We start from the raw sequence: 22,002 nt of genomic DNA on the forward strand, positions 1-22,002 counted from the left end.
CGAAAGCGATCATAAGTGTTGTTTTATGCGAATATCTTTTTATTTAGAAATGGCACGCAAGAATTCTCAGCGTGTCATTTCTCGCCTCTGACATCATAATTCAACATGACCGCCAAAGTATACGGAAACTTGTAGTGTCGTAATAGTTACACAACAAAAGTATCTTTTTTAAAAAAGGTACAAAAAAGCGCCAAGTATACGCGCCCGAAGTTCTTTCAAAAAAGAACTCTACGCGCCCGAAGTTCTTTCAAAAAAGAACTCTACAAAACTAATGATATCAACAAATTGCGCCAACTACAATGGGTATTTATGCAAACCAGAAAATCTATTACTTTTTATTATTACTCTTTGGCCGATATTCATTGTTGATTCTTATTTAAGACCATCTTAAGTACATTAATAAGATATTTGAATTGATACGAATAAATATTTTAATACATATACATATATAAATATGTCAATACAAATGTGTTTTTTGAAAATACTTGGTGCTGCTAAACCGAATAAAAAATTCTCAACACATCGAACCAATATGTTAATTGCCTTAGGCTGAAGTCACATGGCACGTATTTTCTGCGTAACGCGTAACCGCGTAACCAATCAAATCTTTGCCTGCAGAAGCTGATATCCAAATGAAACAATGTGATTGGTTACGCGGTTACGCGTTACGCAAAAAATACGTGCCATGTGACTTCAGCCTTATTCTCTTTCTTCCTCTCTTGTGAATGTGTGTGTGTGTGTGTGTATTTCGGCGATTGTGTTATGTAAGTTAGGTGTGTGTGTGTGTGCCCCTCTCTCGTGCGCGCGCGCACGCGTGTGTGTAAGACATTAGAGTTAAGTATAGAATAAGTGTAATTAACTACATTTGTACATTTCGGCAAGTTGTTGTGTAAATTAGAGTCTAAGCAAATTATTGTAATGTTTAGATTATTTAAATACTAAGAGAATTTTTTATTCGGTTTAGCAGCGCCAAGTATTTTCAAAAAACACATTTGTATTGACATATTTATATATGTATATGTATTAAAATATTTATTCGTATCAATTCAAATATCTTATGAATGTACTTAAGATGGTCTTGAATAAGAATCAACAATGAATATCGGCCAGAGTAATAATAAAAAGTAATAGATTTTCTGGTTTGCATAAATACCCATTGTAGTTGGCGCAATTTGTTGATATCATTAGTTTTGTAGAGTTCTTTTTTGAAAGAACTTCGGGCGCGTATACTTGGCGCTTTTTTGTACCTTTTTTAAAAAAGGTAATTTTGTTGTGATTTCACACATTTTGTAGTGTGAAGTATTCTTTTTTATACTATATGAGGATTTGCATAACACGAAACATTATCTGTATTTTGTAAACCATGTAAACCCCAAGCAATATTTTGCCGTGATATTTGATTTTGACAATTCTCTTGAAGCAATTACTTTTGACAATGCCCATGGAACATCTTTCACTTTGCGATAGCGTTCTTTTGTAACAATAATTTACAATGAGATTTTAAGGCATAAAACTTAAAATTTAGGCTCGATTGCACCTTTGTGTTTTTATAAAGGGCACATAAAAAAGAGACGAAGAGTGAAATTAAGAGTGAATTAAGAGTGAATATTCTCAATTATAAGCTTTATATATATATATATAAGCCAAATACCACTTACTCACTCACTGACTCATCAACGTGCAGCCCGAACCACTGCACCCATCGACTTGAAATTTTAAGGGTATATTCCTACTATTACGTAGGTGCTCACTAAGGCTGGGTTTTCCGAAATTCCACCCCTAACGGGTGAGAAGGGGTAAAATGTGTTTTTATTTAATTCTACACATAATATCGCGGGCGAAGCCCGCGTGATGGGGGATGCTAGTAATAAATATTCTAAATATTTTACTATTTTCATTTTTTAATTATATCGATATTTTAACAAATGGCAAAGTTAGCTATTGTTTATTTAAACAAATGGTAATAACTGTTAAAAGTTCAACTACAAACGGAACAACTAGAAACGATTCTGAAAATGATAGCGCAAGCGGATTCGCGATATCTTAACACATGGCAGTTAGCTATTTTTTATTTAAACAAATGTTAATAACTTTTAACAGTTCAACTACAAACGAAACAACTAGAAACGATTCTGAAAAAGACAGCGCAAGCGGATTCGCGATATCTTAACAAATGGCAGTTAGCTATTTTTTATTTAAACAAATGGTAATAACTTTTAAAAGTTCAACTACAAACGAAACAACTAGAAACGATTCTGAAAAAGACAGCGCAAGCGGATTCGCGATATCTTAACAAATGGCAAAGTTAGCTATTTTTTATTTAAACAAATGTTAATAACTTTTGACTAGTCAACTATAAACGAAACAACTAGAAACGATTTTGAAAAAGACAGCGCAAGCGGATTCGCGATATCTTAACAAATGGCAAAGGTAGCTATTTTTCATTTAAACAAATGTTAATTAATACCTTTTGAACAGTTCAACTACAAACAAAACGAAACTACAAACGATTGTCAAAAAGTCAGCGCAATCAGATTCGCGATATCTCAATCACACAGATATACCGACTTTTTTTTTATTGTATAAAAAGAGAGGGCCTTGGCATCGCCATCCGGCCAGCGGTTACAATATATCATAGATCTTATATACCTGGATAGGCCTTGTTAATGAAAATCGGGGACCGAGATGCCAGAGCGAGAGAGCAATATATTTTCTGTCCTTCTATTGGAAAAGGAAAGACTGCGCAAGCGCGGAGGCGCAGGAACGTAATATCTGATGAAGCATTAGAAATATAATCAAATGATATATTAAAGATTATAAATAAACAAGTATAATAAAAAATCAAGCGGCAAGGGCTTTTACGGCTATTAAACAAACAGATAATTATAAAACTTCAGAATTAAGGAAATTGAAAGTGGAATACCTGGAGATATTTTATAGGGATGTAAGAAGGAAGGAGTTATTTTTCCGGGAAAAGGAAACAAGAGAAGATATAAAAATTAATGTATGATTGAGAAAAGAAGTAATAGCAAATATCATTAGCATGTTATTTAGTAGTATAATATAAACAATATTAATATAATATAAATACTATTTCTAACTTATAGTATCTATAAACTTATAGTAGTACTTTTACATCAAACTTTGTGGGATGATTTTACAAGGAATCAGTCATGAGAAAATAAAATTAATTTAGTTAATTTTTTACGTATTTTATTTGGCTTTTCGTTATTTTCACGTGCTATGTGATGAAATCTTATGTCTATGTAAGTAGAAACAATAAGATTTATGAGCTGATTTCTGTGATTACAATAAAAATCTTGGCCCTGAGAGTGACCTGTAATAATTTCAGTGAAAACAACTTTATTAACTGAATTTTTTACTTTACTTATTCTAAATCCGACTGTAGCACAAAGCAAATACATATCCTTTATATGCGTCTGAATATTTTCAATTACTTTTATCACATTTTTAACCAATATCTGCCGCATATTTTACATCTTATCGTCATTTTATCGATAAATGAATAAATCACTTTTATAGGTTACATTCATGACACATACGTGAAACCGAACTGTTGGCCAGTTTTAATACATCATTTCGCGCATGCGTTTCGTATACTGTAAAGTGAAGAATGGACGATGAATGGACAAGTTCTCACTCTTTCTCTCTACAGGGAAAGGCCTATCCAGGTATATAAGATCTATGCAATATATGGACTTACAGTATCGACCGAAAACTACAGCTGGTCTCGCGCTAAAACTACGACATAGCTGAGACCATGGTGGAAGAATACAAGGTGTGCTCATTTATGAGACGAATTTCGTACCGTTCTGCGCAGATTCCAGATGCCGCCATTTTTGTTCAGATCATATATATATCGCCCAGACAGCACACAGATATCCTAAAGATATCCATCAGATGTCCTTCAAGGATATTGAGGATATCCATAGACCATCCGTTTTACGTCCTTTGGACATGTTATGGATGTCCATAGTATATCTGTTTATGAAATTGGTGTACATGTTTTACGTCCTAAATACGTCCATAGGACATCCACTGGACATCCTGGGACGTGATAAAGGCCCAGGTAGCAAGCACAGAAGACGACATTCTGAGACGTTAAAAAGACGTAACTTCGTAACCTGTTTTTACCTTTTAGTAACGTCTTAATGACGTTTTAATAACATCATAACGCGAAATAAAAGATAAAATCGAAATTATATACCAAATTATTATTTTATTTTAAACAAGATTTATTTTGCAACGTGTACATATAAATTGTTATACAGTTATAATGTACCATTGAAAATGTACCATACTGAAAGAGTATTCGATTTTTGTTAATTAAAATTTCCACTTACCTCACACGGGATTTGAACCTGCGTCGTTGAGCTTCACAGTCCTCGTTCTAGTCCACTACGCTATCGAGTATATTTAATAAGCGCCTTTTAAATTCTGCTCTTAGTGTGTTAAAGAACACTTATGTACGAACTTAAAAAGTCAAAAATATACATACAAATAAAATATTCTTAAACTTCATTTTATGTCTAATAAAATATTATAAAGAAAAGAACTAAAGATTACCTCTAAATTCGTCGATAATTCTTAGAGAACCAATCAAAAACCATAAAGCGTTTTACCATCAATAATAATTGTGAATAAATATTTGCTGCGCGTTTTACTGATTATAAAAATGGAAGTTGAATTTCTTCATCTCAAAGTTTGATTTATCAAATAATCCTCGTGTGTGTATGTGTGTGTGTGTGTGTGTGTGTGTGTGTGTGTGTGTGTGTGTGTGTCTGAATAATTTATTTGCATATAGCATGCACAGAAAAAGATCGGAATTACATGCAGATGGCGTTGACATAGCGCATACAGGGAGCAAGTACAAATAAGAATAGCATATGGATATACAAACATGTCCATTTTAGGATAGTCCTGCAATGTTCACAAATGTATATCCTATGGATATCTGTATAAGGTTCACAGATATCCCGACAAGAAATGGACACAAAACGGATGTCCATAGGATATCCTGTGCTGTCTGGGCGCGGTAAAGCAAGTATAGGTTTGTGATAGTTTGCGATTGTGAATCTCCAGTGAATCTCTCTTGAGTACCACAATGAGTACATGTTCTGTAAAAACATGCAAAAACGACACTCGAAAATCAAATAATATTCAGTTTTTTCTGTTTCCGAAAAACAAAGAATTATTATTAAAATGAGAAGCAGCGTGTGGAAAAGAAAATGTTAATATGAAAAATGGTATGTATAAAATCAAATAAATCCTTGCTTAATTATGAGAATAGAATTGATAATCATAAATTTACTCATATAACGAAACTAATATATTTTATACATAGGACGCATCTGTTCTGTTCACTTTGATGCAACGGCATACAAAGACCCCTCATGGATGCAACCACTGTTAGGTTATACAACGCCGAAGAAGCGTAAATTGAAATCTCATGCAGTCCCCACGCAGAATTTAGATTCAACTAGTGAAGATGTACAAGTAGCATCTTCATCAGTCAAGAGTGAATATTATTATATACTGTTTTATTTCAAATATAAATTTCCAATTAAGCTTATACAATATATTAATTACTTGTTTATCCTTTCAGGATTTCATGAATTTAAGGTAATACCAAGTGTAACATCTACTACAATACAACCTGAAGACCAAATGGAGGCTTCGACTTCAAGATATTCACCACATTTTGGTACTAATTTAATTTACAAATATGATTATCATTTGTATTTTGTTTACGCTTTCATAACATGTCGTTTTACATTATCGAGCAATGTAAATCTAATATATTTTATAATTATTTTATAAATCATCTTTAATCCCTCACGGAAAAGAACTATTGCATTTCTAATAGTAACTATTGAACGCTAATAGTTTTAAGCAGTAATCACTATTATAATGATTAGTGTTGCATTAGTAAGAAGTAGTGTCCACTATACAGTTTTTAACTATTGACTAGTGGGAATCATTGGAATGTGATATACACTACTAGTATACCAATTATTTAATAATGTGAACTAATGCGAACTAATAATGCGAACTAATGATACGAACTAATAGTGTACAGAAGTTTGCAATATTAACCAATAGTGAACATTATTTCTTCTAGTGTTCAACAGTCTATATTCTTGTGTATATATTGTTGTTTATCACTGCCGAATAGTATTATTATTGTTAGGTATTATAATATATATCTTAGTGGAAATATTATACTCATTAAATGTATACTGAATTGTATATTGTAATCAGTACACAGGGCCGCATTTACCATAAGACGCATCAGGCGCAAGCTGGGGCCTCACTCCCTATGGGGCCACATTTTAAAACCTTACCTTCTCACAAATAAAAACCAACTTAGTTATATAGTTGCAATGTTGCAAAATAAAATATTTATTTTTAAATATTAAATTCATAATATAAAATCTAGAGGCTGCTGAAAAATAGGTTCTATCGCGTAGCCGTACCCAATCGAAGTATTAACTTCGTTTTATGTAACAGATATAATGAACCGCGATCTTTTGTCAGTTTCGCGGCACGTCCATTTAACATATGCTATATAGCAGTGCCGGGATTTAGTTGCACATTTCTGGCCGATTTCGTTGTCAACTCCCACTGTTCCCCTCTTGCCGCGCGTATCTTAGAAACGAGGTGCCGGACGCTAATAAACAAGATACATGCCGCTAAATTATTAACTCATTTTCAGTGTTGAAACGAATAAAAAATTATTTAAGAAGTAACTTACACCAAAATAAAACAAGTGACCTGTCGTTATTATGCATTGAATCAGATGTAATGGCTCGATTAATTATGATGACATTGTAGATATATTTGCTAAAACCAAAGCCAGAAAAACAAACTTTTAATTATTAATTTTGTTTAATTTAAATTTGAACTGATTAATTTTTATACTTTGTTAAATGCAATTATATGTATACTCAATTGTGCTATGTTAGTTTTCTTTTATTAAAAAAGTTATTATGGAAATGTCAACTTTTATTTTCAATAAACTACATATGACTTTAATTAACTGAAATAGACTTGTTCTTTTGAGGCCTCATAATGATGTTGCGCCTAGGGCCTCTAAAAGTATAAATGCGGCCCTGTCAGTACATATCTTAACAAAGTCGTGTTATATCTTAAAAAATTCGCGAACGCGTCCAGAAACATCGTCTTGTTAAATCTGCATTGAAGAGTGTTACACAATCTGATTATTTCTCAAGTATGTAAAATCCTATTTATCGCTATATGCAAGTTTAACTGATTGTTCTTTAATTCTTATATTTTATTCATTATTTAGTTGAAACTGTAGATAAACCTTCAAATCTTTCTAGTTTTCGAGAATCTATAGAGATTCAAATACTGAGAATGATTTATATGAATAAATAAATAATTTTATCTTCTTTTACATGCCACAAATTTAACATTATTACAAATAATATTTCTTACTGTCACAAATTTAATCGAAACGGCGAAGAATGATACGTTACACTACTGTGAGATAACGTTAAGAGCACATTGTCGTATAAGTAGTATATAACAAGAATTTAAAACGCGCTCATCAGATATACTCGATAGCGTAGTGGACTAGGATGAGGACTGCGGCGCTCAACGACTGAGGTTCGAATCCCTTGGTAAGAAGAAAATTTTAAGTAACAAAATTTGTAGAGTATACATATATTATATCAAATAGCAAAGCTCAGGAGTGAATATAATAAAAGTGTATTAATTGATAAATAGGTGAAAATTAATTTTTTTTAATGTGACTACTAGTGCAGACTTACTAGTGCAGACTACTAGTGCGAATTTCAACAGTGCGCGAAATTACTAATGTAATGTGCACTAATAGTTTTCAATAGTTGTAATTTCAGTAGTTACTATAAGTTATTTTCCGTGAGGGATATTATATAATCTAGTTTTGATACGTTTATTAATATCGAATACGTTTGTTACATTGCAGATAAAGCTGATAGAATGTCTGCGAAATCAGAATCCTATCACGAAATAAAAAAATTAAAAAGAAAATGTACAAAGTCGGAGTTACTCATCAGGACTTTACAGCACCACGGTTCTGCTATTTGTAAGGAGCCATGGATTTTTAAAACATTAGCGTCAGAAATTATGCAATTACAAGACAAAAATTGCCTAGTAATACCAAACAAGGTATTATTATGTTTAATTCGCACAAGAACATACATATGTCCGTGTTCGAGAATTAAATAAACAATTAAAAAATGATGCGTATACAAGAAAAAAAGAAAAAATGAGAAAAATTACTAATACTAAAAAATGAATGTGTTTATTTATTATGTAATTATGTTGCATATGTATATCTACATGTGTTATAAATATTAATATATTTTTAAAAACTTATTTAGTCTCCAACATTTTTCTTTCCTCTCAGTGTTGAATATACATAAACCTATATTTATTATGCATAAACATGAAAACAAAATCAATTTTTATTGTACAATTTTTATTGTACAATAATGATATAACCTCGAATTCAACTTGCCGTGACAAGATGGCGGTATCTGGCTTCAATGTCTCATTGGCTGTTACAAAAAGATGCGTATGAGCACACCTGGTATTCTTCCACCATGGCTGAGACCTCACGCGCTCCGCGGCAAACCCTGCCAGTTGTACCAACAAAGCCCGCCGCCCGGCACGCAGGATCCCAACTCACCGCCTCCATGAAAAAGGACACTAGATTTCCACGCATGTGCGGCGCATGCCGCGCGACCACGAATCCCACTTCAAGCCACCTTCGCTCAACGTTCGATCTTTCGACATGCATGAACATCCCGATAACCGGTCATCGTACCGCATACCCAACCGCGGGAAAGACAGGACGGCATACCACGAATTGCCTCGAAAAAGCGTTCTCCGTCACCTGACGAATAAGCCACTCCACGATATGCCCCCCTGTCTCCTCCTCTACTTGCGCTCTATGTTCTATAACGGAAGCTTTTTGCAACGACGATGAGTTGGGACTATTGCAGCGCTCCACGTTTTCTACCTCGCCAGATATACCGACAGCATGAGATCGGCGTTGCTGCCACCTATCGGAGCAAAACTGTACTGTACAAACGACTATGACAATAATGATAATGACGACGTTTCTTAATCGAAAATTTGCCAATTTCAGACTTTGCATCGCAATATCTCCGCTCGTAGGGCACGTAGGAGAAAAATGAAAACACTTTTATTACATAATTCGACCCCAAGCTATCCATTGAGCCTAGTCTGAACTTGATCCGTTCAGCGGTTATTGAGATCTAATAATCTGAGTGTCTGCGAAAGCGTCGCTTCGCGTAAAAGAGTCACGGTGCGGTCTCGCTGTGCGTATACTTGGCACGAGACACTACCGTGTCTCTTGATAAAACACTTATTGTTAAACAAAAAGTACATTTATCTTTTTATATGTATTTCAAATATATATATTTCTCATGATCAAATTATATGTATAGAATGTTCCGTCCGTGGTATATTAACGATAGACTATTTTGGTTCTCGTCGAAATATAAACAGCAAACTAAATGTTTGAAAGTATTACATGGTTTCACAGAAAAAGTGAGTACAAATAATATTACACATAATTATGAGAGTTCTTGAGAAAATTACACAATCTTTTCCAGCAAGATATTAAAAACTTTATATAATTAACATAATATATGTTTTAATGATAATTAACATAATATATGTTTGAAAATTTCAATGTTGCCGATAACCTCCTAACGAACGCATATTTTTACAACAGATCATTTCTTGTAGATTATTGCGGAAAGGAAACGATATCACGAATCCACTGGTGGACGATATCTAAATTTTGAAAATGAGGCAGAAGATAATGATACGATAGGAAGTACGTATAGAATAAACGCAATAATTCCGTTATCATATTAATAAACTTTTTGATTAGAGCGTCTTCCATTTGTTTTATTTGTTTAAGGCCGAAAGAAGCGCCTTGCCATGTTGGATCTCATGATAGCAGCGTCCAATAATAACCAAATGAGCGATTCGGACATCAGAGAAGAAGTTGACACCTTCATGTTCGAAGTAAACGCTTTCATCTCATTTATGTTTTTCGGAAAATATTACAAGATATGAGGAATAAATTGAACAGGCAGATTAAAATAAGCAAAAATTGTTACAACTACGTCTCATACTTTTAAATAATTATTTCCTTAGAAAATTGTAATTTCTTTTTAATTAAAAAAACTAAGCGATGCTAAGAAGTTCTATGTGAAGTTCTTTAAACATAGAGATATAATACATGTGGATTTCTAGTTATTTAATTAATTATTTCTCGTAAATTAATTCTGTTTTCATCACAGAAGTATCTGTGACTATAACATGACAAATGATGATAATAGACTTTAAAAAGCATGATTTTGTCTCAACATATATATATATATATATATATATATATATAATTATAGGGTCACGATACCGTATCAATGGCTCTCACCTTCACTATATTACTATTAACCGAACATAAGGATGTGCAGGTATTTTTTATAATGAAATACCGAATTAAGATAAATACAATTAATTTAATTCAACTGTTTCATTTACTTAACTTTCACATTTAAGTGAAATTGTTGTATAGTATAGAAATACATAGTATATAGTTATAGAATAGTATACATATAATTGTGTTTTTACCTTAATAGTTAACTATACGAATAATCATATGATTCAAAATTCATCTGAAATATGAAAATCTGTTGGAAATTATTTAGTTTAACGGAGCAACCTCGGATGACCTTGACCTTGATATATATTATAGAGGTCACCCTCCTGAGTGACCTTCAAAAGATTTTAGCCGTCGCTCATTGTTTATTAAAAAGTTATTAACAAAAGAAGTTTAATGATTTTGCACGAATTTTCAACTGTCCACGCGAAGCAAGGTCTTGAGTTTGACATATATTACAAAAATCACCTTCCCGAATAACCCGCACTAGGTTTCACCCGTCGCTCGTTGTTTGTTAAAAAGTTATTAACAAAAAAGTTTAATGAATAGAGCATAATTTTACGATATCATATACGTTTACGTAAGAGTATATTTGATGGAATTTTACCTTTAAATCAGAAATAGGTTTGGGTTAGGTTATATTTTCCGAAACTGGAGCCCCGGACCCATACGCTCGTTTTCAGCCCGCTTCGCCGGAGGGCGGGGGGGGGAGGGGCTTTGCCCCTCCCCCCGCCGGAGCCGGTGTTACAGATTTCACCGTACAGATTTTGATCACCTGGTACACGGCACGGATTCTGGCGGGAGGAGGGGCGAAGCCCCTTCCCCTCGCCCTCCCGCAAAGCGGGCTGAAAAACGAGCGTATATGTGTCCAGGGCTCCAGTTTCGGAAAATATAACCTAACCTAACCTAATCAGGTTAGATTAGATCAGGTTAGGTTAAATCACTTTCCTTCCTTCGTTCATATTCGTCGTTTATGTCTTTCAATATTCAAAATAACTACTATATTTTCGAAACTTCTTTTGTTAATAACTTTTTAATAAACAATGAGCGACGGCTAAAACCTTTTGAAGGTCACTCAGGAGGGTGACCGTGACAACATATGTCAAGGTCAAGGTCATTCGAGGTTGCTCCGTTAATCTAAATAATTACCAATCTGTTTTATGTAGGATCGCGTCAGAAATGAAGTCAATGCTGTAATGGAAGAAAACGGTGGAAAACTGACTATGACAGCGTTACAGAATCTGCTATACCTAGAGAGATGTTTGAAGGAAACGATGAGATTGTATCCTAGTGTTTATTTGATAACACGAAAGTTAGCGGAAAACGTAATGCTACGTGAGCAGTTAATAATTATAGCATATTATATAGTTTTTGTATCATATAGGTTTTGTATCATAGCAAAGATACTAACAAGGAGAACCTCCCAAGTGTAAGTCTGAGATCGGGATGAACTTTTGTAGAATGAAAGGGCTTTAAGAGTAAGTAAACACCTGTATAGACTTAAGCTATGAACAGCCGTTTCGGAGAAAACAACAATTAAAAAGGACCCCGCACATTTTATAGGAAAAAATTGGCTCCGGTCAAATTGGCTGAAATTGAAATATGTTGTAGTTTAGGTGATGTTGATTAAAAGTTTCCTTAGGCAAAAACACCAAAAATCAAAAATATAAAAGATACGACTTAAAGTGAGCAAAATTGGAGTTTAAAAAATGTTTGAACACGTATATTAACAATAAGTTAATATATAAATATTGAAAAAATATATTAATATGCAGGTATATAAATGTGTGTGTGTGCGTGTGTGTGTGTACACGCACGCATGTGCGCGGTTGGCTTAAAGGCAGGTCCGCAGGAAAGCGCGATTCGGTTGAACCGCTACACACACACACACACACACACACGCGCGCGCGCGCGCGCGCGCACGCACGCACGCACGCACGCACACACACACACCCACGCACGCACGCACACGCACACACATACGCGACATGCACGCACATATTTATATACTAACTTAATATACGTGTTCAAACATTTTTTTAAACTCCAATTTTGCTCACTTTAAGTCGTCGTATCTTTTATATTTTTGATTTTTGGCGTTTTTGCCTAAGGAAACTTTTAATCAGCATCACCTAAACTACAACATATGTTGAGGATTACGGTGGATTCTCGAAAAGAAATATGTTGTTTAAAGAATACTTTCGCTTTATTCGCAATTACAACGTGTCTCGGGTACATACGAGCTTGACTCGACGAAAGACTAATAGATAGTGAGTGAGGAGCAGTGCGCGAACCAAAATATATAAAAACAGGAAATGAGAATATTTGTCGCGCTACTGCCACTCGTCATATTATGATAGGCTGAGGATATACATGGCAGGCAACTTAATAAACTCAAATTAATCAAAAACAAAAGCACGCAAACATCCTCAACACTACCGCTGTTTAAGTGCTTTCTTGTATTAACTATTGATTTTTGGTTTAACACTTAAACTTTCTCGCAAATTTAAAAATTTATCTTTTGGTAGCGACTTTGTAAAAATGTCTGCCTTTTGCAGTTCCGTAGGTACACCTATGTACCTACGGAACCTACAGTAGCCTAACTCTAATTTCTTTATCTTCTGTCTTTTCTCTTATATAGTGATATCGGACGTCTATGTGTTTGGTTCTCTTATGAAATTCCGGATTTTTAACCAGTCTGATCGTACTCTGATTGTCAATAAATAAATTAGTTGACTCAATACATGGACATCCGAGATCTTTTAGTAGTTTCCTTAACCAAATAGCTTCTTTAGTGACCGACGCAGCAGCTACGTATTCTGATTCGGTTGTACTTAAAGTAATTAAACTTTGCCTTTGAGACGACCAAGAAATCGAACCATTAGTCAAAAGGAATACATATCCAGTAGTAGATCGTCTCGTTTCCAAATCACCTGCGTAATCTGCATCGGAAAAACCTACTAACTCTAATTTGCTACCGCTGCTTGTATTACTCTATACCGTAATTACGTATACCGACTAAATACGCAAAAATTCGTTTCACCGCTCTCCAGTGTTCAACATTGTGATTACTGACAAATTTACTTACAATATTCACTGCATGAGCAATATCGGGTCGCGAAACTATAGCTAAAAATAACAAAGATTCCACCGCTTCTCTATAGGGTACATTTCTTTCTTCGACGGAATCTTTAGAATCTGCAGGTATTAATATTGAATGTGGATCGGATGGTGTGCTAACAGCTTTTGCTGTATTCATCTTGAATTTATCAATGATTTTCTTAGTATAAATAGATTGATGTATAAAAATAGATTTCTCTTTTCTATTTCGTTCTATTTCTATACCAACAAATTTGCTGCAATCACCAACCGTAATATCAAACGTTTTTCTAAAATAACCTATAACTATCTCGAGAATTTCTTTTGACTTAGCTGCTAGTAATCCATCATCCACAAATAACGCTAGAATAACTTTAAACTTTCTAACACAACCAACAAAAATACTTTTATCCCCTTCAATTTCTTTAAAATTAAATTCTCTCAAAACTCTACTGAACTTTTCGTTTCAACATCTAGAGGATTGTTTTAACCCGTATAACGATTTCGAAAGTTTACAGACTACATTCGCGCTTTTACAATCTTCTTTGTTTCTTACAATATCCAATCCATCTGGAGGCTCCATATAAATTTCTTCTTGAAGTTCTCCATATAAAAAGGCTGTTTGTACGTCAAATTGTACCAATTCGAGATCCTCTTGAGCTGCTATTGCCAGTAACACTCTAAGTGAGTCGTACCTTACGACTGGCGCAAACGTTTCCTGGTAGTCAAATCCTCGCTCCTGTTTGAAACCTCTGGCAACTAATCTCGCTTTGTAACGTAATACTTTTCCTTGTGCGTCTCGAATAATTTTGAAAACCCATTTCGAGTCGATGGTTTTCATATTTGGCTCCCTCTTTACCAAGATCCAAGTTTGATTATTTTCATGAGCTCGATACTCTTCCGCTATTGCTTGTTTCCATTCTTTGGATTGCTCACTACTTATAGCTTCCTGAAAAGAGCAAGGTAAATTATATTCGGCAATACACGAATGGTACCTGTTTGGTGGCTGAATAGTTTTCCGATCTCTCAGTTTATGTGCATGCTGAGTTACTCGTTCTTCAGGCTCCAGGTTCACTTCCATGTTTTCGTCTTCTCGCTCTTCTTCATCCTCCTCTATAACTGATTGACTGTTGCCTCTTTGTTGCTCAACTGGTTGCTCCACCTCACCTTTTGGAAGTACGACAATCGGTTCCGCTGTTTCTGATGAAGGAACGCTTGACACAGGGTTTTCGTAAAAAGTTACATTTCTGGAAACAGACACCTTTTTAGTCTTTGGGTCATACAATCTATAATTTGAAGAATCGTCTTGATACCCAACAAGTATCATTTTCTTTGCGCGAGCGTCAAACTTCTTTGTAAATTGTTTCGGAATGTTCATAAACGCGTCGGATCCAAACACTCTCACATGACTTAAACTTGGCTTTTTATTTGTCCACAATTCATACGGCGTAATGTCTTTGTTAGAGTTCAATGTCAATGTTCGATTTAAGATATACACCGCGGTGTTAATTGCTTCCGCCCACACAAATTTAGGTAAATTTTTAGCAAGCAACATTGTACGCGTACACTCAACGATAGTACGATTATCACGTTCCGCTTTCCCATTCTGCTGGGGAGTGTAAGGCGCCGTCGTTTCTCTAACGATCCCGCACGATTCTAGGTAACTGTCCATTTGCGTGTTGCAATATTCGCGCCCGTTATCACACCGAAGAACTTTTATTGTCTGATCAAATTTATTTTCAATTAATTTTGAATATTTCTTAAATTGATCAAACACGTCGGATTTATGCCGAATGAAGAAAACATGACGATAGCCTGTTGCTTCGTCTTTAAACGTTACGTAGAATTTTGCGCCTCCTAATGATTCTACTGAAATCGGACCGCCAACGTCGGAATGTATGCGCTCACCTGGACTCGTAACTTTTGTTTCACTGCACTTGTTGAATAGTAATCGATGAGACTTACCAACCTGGCACGATTCGCAAAAGAAATCTTGATCCTGTTTTGTCGTCAAGCCAGTCATCAGGCCCGTTTTTGCCATGTGAGCAAGTGCCTTTTTGTTCACGTGACCTAGTCTTTCATGCCATAGTTTGAAATTTGCATTTGACACATTTGCTTCTGCACAGTTCTCTACAGTTTTTACTTGAAAATGCATGCGATATAGTTCATTTGCCTGTTTTGCACCCACTGCAACTGTCTTATTATTTTTCACGATCAAAACTCGATCATTTAAGAATTTTACCTCGAAACCTTTTAAAGTGCACACGCCGACTGAAAATAGATTTTTCCGGAGTTTCGGCACATAAAGTACATCTTCTATGCGCGTTTCAATCCACTGTCTGTATACATAACGCATTACTTTGATCGTTCCTACTCCGCGCACTTCACATATTCCATTATCTCCTAATGAGATAGTATCACCATCATTGGTAACCCGTAACTCTGCAAACCACTCCCGTCGGTAAGTTACATGTTTTGACGCGCCACTATCTACTAACCATACATCACTTAAGTCAGTATCTAACAGTCTTTGTATATTTCCAGCAGGCGTCACTGTGTCCTTTCTTGTCCCTTTTCTAGACGATTCCACAAGGAATGCGCAATCATCCTTGTTTACGTGTTCGCTCTCTCGTCGTCTTGATCTACAGTCCCGCGCGATATGACCTTTACGTTTACACTTGAAGCACTCAGCGTTCTTTTTCCAATGTTCTTTCTGTCCTGGTTTGCCTTTGTTTGCAGAATTTTTCGCTTGCTTCGCCGAATAAAGAGCACTGTTCGGATCACTTTCCGCGTTTAATCTAGCTTCTTCTTTTATTAATCGCTCTTGCAAATTCGCTATAGTCTGTCTTTCAGGTTCCACACTGTCCCACGCGGTTTGAAAAGCACTATACTTTGAAGTTAAACTACCAAAGATTTTGGCCATTATTGTTACTTCAGATAATTCTTCACCAACGTCCGCTATCTGACTCGCAAGATTTTGAACTTTCGTTATGTGAATCACCACTGAGTCACTAGCACCCATTTGATACTGGAAAAACTTTTGCGTCAGCATTAGCTTATTACTCGCAGATTTCTGTTCATGAATTTGTCCAAGCTTATTCCACATTTCTCTAGCCGTGGTACACGACAGAAGACACTCAAACTGAGCAAACTCCATGGATGACGATATCAAAAACATCGCTTTTGCGTTATCACGCATCCACACCTTGGCTTCCGCCGAGGCATTGTCTCGCGGTTTCACTCTTGTACCGTCGATAATATCTTGAATTCCGTATGCGATAAATAAAGCGTTTATTTGAAATTTCCAGCCTTGGAAATTTTCACCATTGAATTTCGTCACGCTCCGCGCAGATATCTCCTCCATCTTGTCGCAACGTGGCTCACAAATTCTTTCACGCGTACGTGCACAACTTTGTTTTCGCGAATCCTCTTAGATTTGAATCGAGCCTGGGCCCATAACCTGTTGAGGATTACGGTGGATTCTCGAAAAGAAATATGTTGTTTAAAGAATACTTTCGCTTTATTCGCAATTACAACGTGTCTCGGTTACATACGAGCTTGACTCGACGAAAGACTAATAGATAGTGAGTGAGGAGCAGTGCGCGAACCAAAATATATAAAAACAGGAAATGAGAATATTTGTCGCGCTACTGCCACTCGTCATATTATGATAGGCTGAGGATATACATGGCAGGCAACTTAATAAACTCAAATTAATCAAAAACAAAAGCACGCAAACATCCTCAACAACATATTTCAATTTCAGCCAATTTGACCGGAGCCGATTTTTTCCTATAAAATGTGCGGGGTCCTTTTTAATTATTGTTTTCTCCGAAACGGCTATTCATAACACCTTAAGTCTAAACAGGTGTTTACTTACTCTTAAAGCCCTTTCATTCTACAAAAGCTCATCCCGATCTCAGACTTACACTTGGGAGGTTCTCCTTTTAAGACGTGCAACATAGAAATCAAGTGTTTCATGCAACAGAAACTCATGATGACATTGTTCCATAAAACAATTGTCGATACGTTTATTGTTCGTTGCATAACATTACTGATATGTTAAGTGCATCCTTACTGCACTGAAAATGTATCAAAATTAATAATCTTTGATATATAATATAAATACATCGACACATAATTGATCAAGTTACAAATTTAATTTAATACGCGGAAGCTGTCGTTTTTATTAACGTAGATAATAATTAATAAATGAACATTTACTCTGCACTATCCGGATTGCTTTTTAATTAATAATTGCTGGAATTATAATCTGTAATCTTACTCTATTATGCTATTTTTAGAATCGTATCTGGTACCTGCTGGAGCAAACGTGATTATTGACATTGTACATCTCCACCAAAATCTTGATTTCTGGCCAAATCCAGAGGTGTTCGATCCAGACAGATTTTTGCCAGAACTGGTGCAAAATCGTCATCCTTTTGCTTATCTACCGTTTAGCGCTGGTTCGCGGAACTGCATAGGTAATCTACGAGATCATAATATCTTGTTGCGTACAAAGCAGATTATAATGCGTTTACTCATAACAGGTCAACGATTCGCCATGATGGAGATGAAAACTGTAATTGGTACTCTGATGCACAACTTTAACTTGGAGCCCATTGATCACTTGAAAGATGTTCGATGTTCAACCGATATAATTATTCGCATTGGGCAGCCCATACGCGTGAAATTCGTCCCATCTAACAGAAATTGTGCAACTGCTACAAGAGAATATGCAAATTATGTCGGTGTGAAAACCTAATGTATGAAGAGAAATAACGAATTATTTATGTATATTATTTGTGTAAGCGTTATTATATTTCTCAAGCAATATCACGCACAAAATATATGTTACGTATATAAATATTTGATTGAGAATATATAGGATACTCTTATCATTTTAGCAAAATCATTGTCTTTGCTTTAACTTTGGAGGAGGTATTTCTTCGGATAGTGTAGTTTAGGTCAGGGATCGGCAAGTGGGCACTGCCCGCGGGCGCCCAGTTGCCCGCGGGCAAAGCTGAACGCGTTAGATGCCCGCGACAAAAAAAAAGAGAGATTGAAACAGGGGCGGAGATACGCACTCGCAGCGCCCACAAATATATCGCACTAAATTAAACAACATATGTTTTGTGAAGCTTCCGTGCCTCGTGCGCGGTGTCGCACCTTTCGATGCAATCGAGCCACGACCCTGTGTCGTGTCGATCCGCCGCGTCTGTAATGACGCCCTCGTCTCCACGTATTTCCAGGTGGGGCGAGAAAATATTTTGAGCTTCGTTTTACTTATTATATTTAGAGCACAAACGATTTTACTTTTTACAGTCCACTAATCGCACTATATAAAAATATACTTGGGCTGCTTCTGCTTCTGTTCGCATGCCCGTACGGACTCGTTCTGGTGGGCTACGAGCTCGCGTTCGCGCCGCGCGACTCGGGAAAAACAACGAAACGGCGACAATAGCCCAGTGACGTACGACGCCGCGAAAAACCCAAACGAAATTATAATAAAAAAAAGCGATATATAAAAAAGTACGGAACATATCCCGCCCCTCTTGAAAGTACTAACTTTCAAAACGATATAAATAATGTCTAACACTAAACAAAACGCACAACGTATAAATGATACCTAATACTAAATAAAACGCAAACGCAACAAAAACTATACTTAATCTAACGGAAATATGGCAAATTTTGCCAGTGGCCTGGTAATAAGTCCCTTTACAGTCTTCACTGTTGCGGCTCGAACAACGCCGTCATCGCCAGGATGTATATTTTGCACCTTGCCGAGCACCCATTGAGTGGGTCCTAAATTAGGCTGCTGAATGAGTACCAATTGGTCAACCTTCAGCGACGATCCCTTGTTGATTTTCCATTTCTATCTTTCGATGAGCGTATGTAAATACTCCGAGCTCCACCGCTTCCAAAAATGCTGTCGGAGTTGCTCCACTCTTTCCCAGCGTAGCAGTCGATTGACTGGAACATCTACGAGGTCAGGGACTAAAAAACTGTTTAACGCTGTGCCAATCAAAAAATGCCCTGGAGTAATACAATGTAAATCATTAGGATCTGTACTAAGCGGTGTCAACGGACGCGAATTCAACATCGCTTCGATCTCGCATAATACAGTTTGTAATTCCTCAAACGTGAGGTTCGCATTACCTACAATTCGATGTAAGTGTGTCTTAGTCGATTTTATGGCAGACTCCCATAATCCACCAAAATGAGGCGCATGTGATGGGATAAATTGCCACGCGGTTTCATTATCGCGTAAAAAATTTATGAGCTCGTTGCTCATCTGATCGCTATTGAGGAATTCACTAAACTCTTTCATCTGCCTTTTCGCTCCTACGAATGCTGTTCCGTTATCGGAGTACATGCAATTCGGTTTTCCACGACGTGAAATAAAACGCTTGAACGCACCTAAAAATGCTTGAGATGTCAGATCGCTTACTACCTCTATATGAACTGCCTTTGTCGCGAAACAAACAAATAATGCTACATATGATTTAATAAGTTTCGCGTTGCGCCGCTTGGATTCCTTTAGAAACATCGGACCTGCATAGTCTACCCCGGTATGACTAAATGGTCTTGAAACAGTTACTCTATTTTCAGGTAAATTGCCCATTATTGCTTGCGGAATAACTGGCTTATGCTTAAAACAAATGATGTATTCGCGAATAACCTTTCGGGTGATAGAACGTACCGACAATGGCCAAAATCTCGACCTGACAACTGCTATGGTCGCCTGCAATCCCGAATGAAGGTTTCGAATATGTTCACGTTGAATCATGAGCTCAGTAAATTTATGTTTCGGTAACAATATTGGATGGCATGCTTCATAGGCCATATCAGAATTTTTTAATCTTCCTCCTACTCTAATCAAACCATTTGCGTCAAAAAATGGAGATAAAGACAACAAATTGCTCGAATTGCTGATAGGCTTATTTTTGGATAACTGAGCGTACTCCTCTGGAAACGCTTCTCTTTGAATGCTTCTGTAAACAACAATTAAAGCTGCTGCTATTTCCTGATGAGATATAAACTCTCCATTGAATTTACGACGATATTCAGGAAAGAATCTTAAACAACGTGCGATGATTCGCAATATCTTGTCTAAATTTGAATACTTAATTAATAAATCATTAATGATAAAAACAGTGACCTTGGAAACTGCGCTTATTATACATTCCTGTTCCGAATGAGCGTCTAATGTACTTGAAGAACTGCTCGGAGGCCAATGATGCTCTTCTACAGCGAAAAAAGAAGGACCATTCCACCAAATACGATTGTTCATCAAGTCGTGAAGAGTGGCTCCACGAGAAATGATATCAGCGGGATTATCGTGTGAAGATATGTGTCTCCATTGATATGCTTTAGTGAGTCGTTAAACTTCGCCGACTCGATTCGCGATAAAGGTTGGCCACTTGCGTGAAAATGAAGATATCCATTGCAATGTAATTGTGGAATCTGACCATAAAACAATTTGTATTTCGGATAAATCAATTGCAGATCGAACTTTCTCTAATAAGTGAGCCAAAAGAACGGCTGCGCATAACTCTAACCTCGGGAGAGTTATCGCCCTAATGGGAGCCATACGTGATTTAGAGCATAACAACTCTGTTCAATACTCATTAAATCAATACGACTTCTTATGTAAATGCAAGCCCCGTAAGCACGTTGACTTGCGTCACAAAAACCATGTAATTGAATGTAGGTTGCTCTTATACTATATTTGACTTGGCGAGGCAATTTCACTTCACTAATATAAAATAATTGTTGTCGAAAACTCAACCACCTCGCGTGGAGATCTTGCGGTAAGGATTCGTTCCATTCTATATTGGATTGCCAAGCGTCTTGAATAATTAACTTTGCTACAACTATGATCGGCCTTAATAGCCCCAGTGGATCGAATAATTTTGAAGCGTCGGACAATACCGTGCGCTTCGTAATACGCCTAGAATCGGACGAAACGTTACATTCGAACGTAAACTGATCTGTTGGCGGATGCCATTGCACCCCCAACACCTTCGGCGTGTCATCGCCATGTAACACTACTGTTTCATCAACGGCTCTCTTATGAGCCGGTGCTAATTCTGCGTGGTTTGAATGCCATTTACTCAACTCAAAATGACCTTGTCTCAATAATGTTTCAATTTGATCACGTATACGCTTAGCTTCATCAATCGAATCTGCACCAGTAAGTAAGTCATCGACATAAAAATCTCGAAGCGCACACTCTGAACCTTGCGGAAATTCTGCTGCATGTTTCGCAGCTAAATCTTGAACGCATTCTGTAACTAAAAATGACGCGGAACCCGTACCATGCGTTACGGTAATCAATTCAAATATCTCGATAGGAACATTCGTGTTGTCCCTCCAAAATATGCGTTGCA

General features: G+C 36.3%; 3 protein-coding genes across 4 annotated transcripts; 2 read left to right on the forward strand and 1 right to left on the reverse strand.

Moving 5' to 3' along the window:
- Positions 1–2,567: 2,567 nt before the first annotated feature.
- Positions 2,568–8,294, forward strand: LOC105283406. Of its 2 annotated transcripts, XM_026975459.1 has the most exons (5): positions 2,569–5,071; positions 5,211–5,267; positions 5,366–5,539; positions 5,627–5,725; positions 7,991–8,294. In XM_026975459.1, the coding sequence occupies exons 2-5, from the start codon at positions 5,258–5,260 to the stop codon at positions 8,251–8,253; spliced, it is 546 nt and encodes a 181-aa protein (XP_026831260.1). In that variant the 5' UTR covers positions 2,569–5,071; positions 5,211–5,257; the 3' UTR covers positions 8,254–8,294. The 2 variants fall into 2 exon arrangements, with proteins under 2 accessions (XP_011344436.1, XP_026831260.1); XM_011346134.3 differs by having other exon boundaries at positions 2,568–5,267.
- A 1,163-nt stretch (positions 8,295–9,457) lies between these two features.
- Positions 9,458–18,408, forward strand: LOC105286898 (cytochrome P450 4C1). The gene is made up of 7 exons (XM_026975458.1): positions 9,458–9,603; positions 9,805–9,895; positions 9,983–10,089; positions 10,473–10,541; positions 11,674–11,842; positions 17,911–18,090; positions 18,157–18,408. The coding sequence occupies exons 1-7, from the start codon at positions 9,493–9,495 to the stop codon at positions 18,369–18,371; spliced, it is 942 nt and encodes a 313-aa protein (XP_026831259.1). The 5' UTR covers positions 9,458–9,492; the 3' UTR covers positions 18,372–18,408.
- A 1,076-nt stretch (positions 18,409–19,484) lies between these two features.
- On the reverse strand, positions 19,485–20,903 carry LOC113563660. The gene has a single exon (XM_026975590.1). It carries the CDS (start codon positions 20,901–20,903, stop codon positions 19,485–19,487), a length of 1,419 nt encoding a protein of 472 aa, XP_026831391.1.
- Positions 20,904–22,002: the final 1,099 nt, after the last annotated feature.

The sequence above is a fragment of the Ooceraea biroi genome, chromosome 2 (assembly GCF_003672135.1).
Source record: "Ooceraea biroi isolate clonal line C1 chromosome 2, Obir_v5.4, whole genome shotgun sequence".
NCBI lineage: Eukaryota > Metazoa > Arthropoda > Insecta > Hymenoptera > Formicidae > Ooceraea > Ooceraea biroi.

Excerpts from the sequence above, each read along its gene's own strand:
- LOC105283406 (XM_011346134.3), top strand. Across the intron at positions 5,540-5,626 it reads AGCATCTTCATCAGTCAAGA|GATTTCATGAATTTAAGGTA; the intron begins GTGAATATTATT and ends TTATCCTTTCAG. Across the intron at positions 5,726-7,990 it reads AAGATATTCACCACATTTTG|ATAAAGCTGATAGAATGTCT; the intron begins GTACTAATTTAA and ends GTTACATTGCAG.
- LOC105286898 (XM_026975458.1), top strand. The coding sequence starts at position 9,493 with ATGTATAGAATGTTCCGTCCGTGGTATATTAACGATAGACTATTTTGG. Across the intron at positions 9,604-9,804 it reads TACATGGTTTCACAGAAAAA|ATTATTGCGGAAAGGAAACG; the intron begins GTGAGTACAAAT and ends CATTTCTTGTAG. Across the intron at positions 9,896-9,982 it reads AGATAATGATACGATAGGAA|GCCGAAAGAAGCGCCTTGCC; the intron begins GTACGTATAGAA and ends TATTTGTTTAAG.
- LOC113563660 (XM_026975590.1), bottom strand. The coding sequence starts at position 20,903 with ATGAACAATCGTATTTGGTGGAATGGTCCTTCTTTTTTCGCTGTAGAA.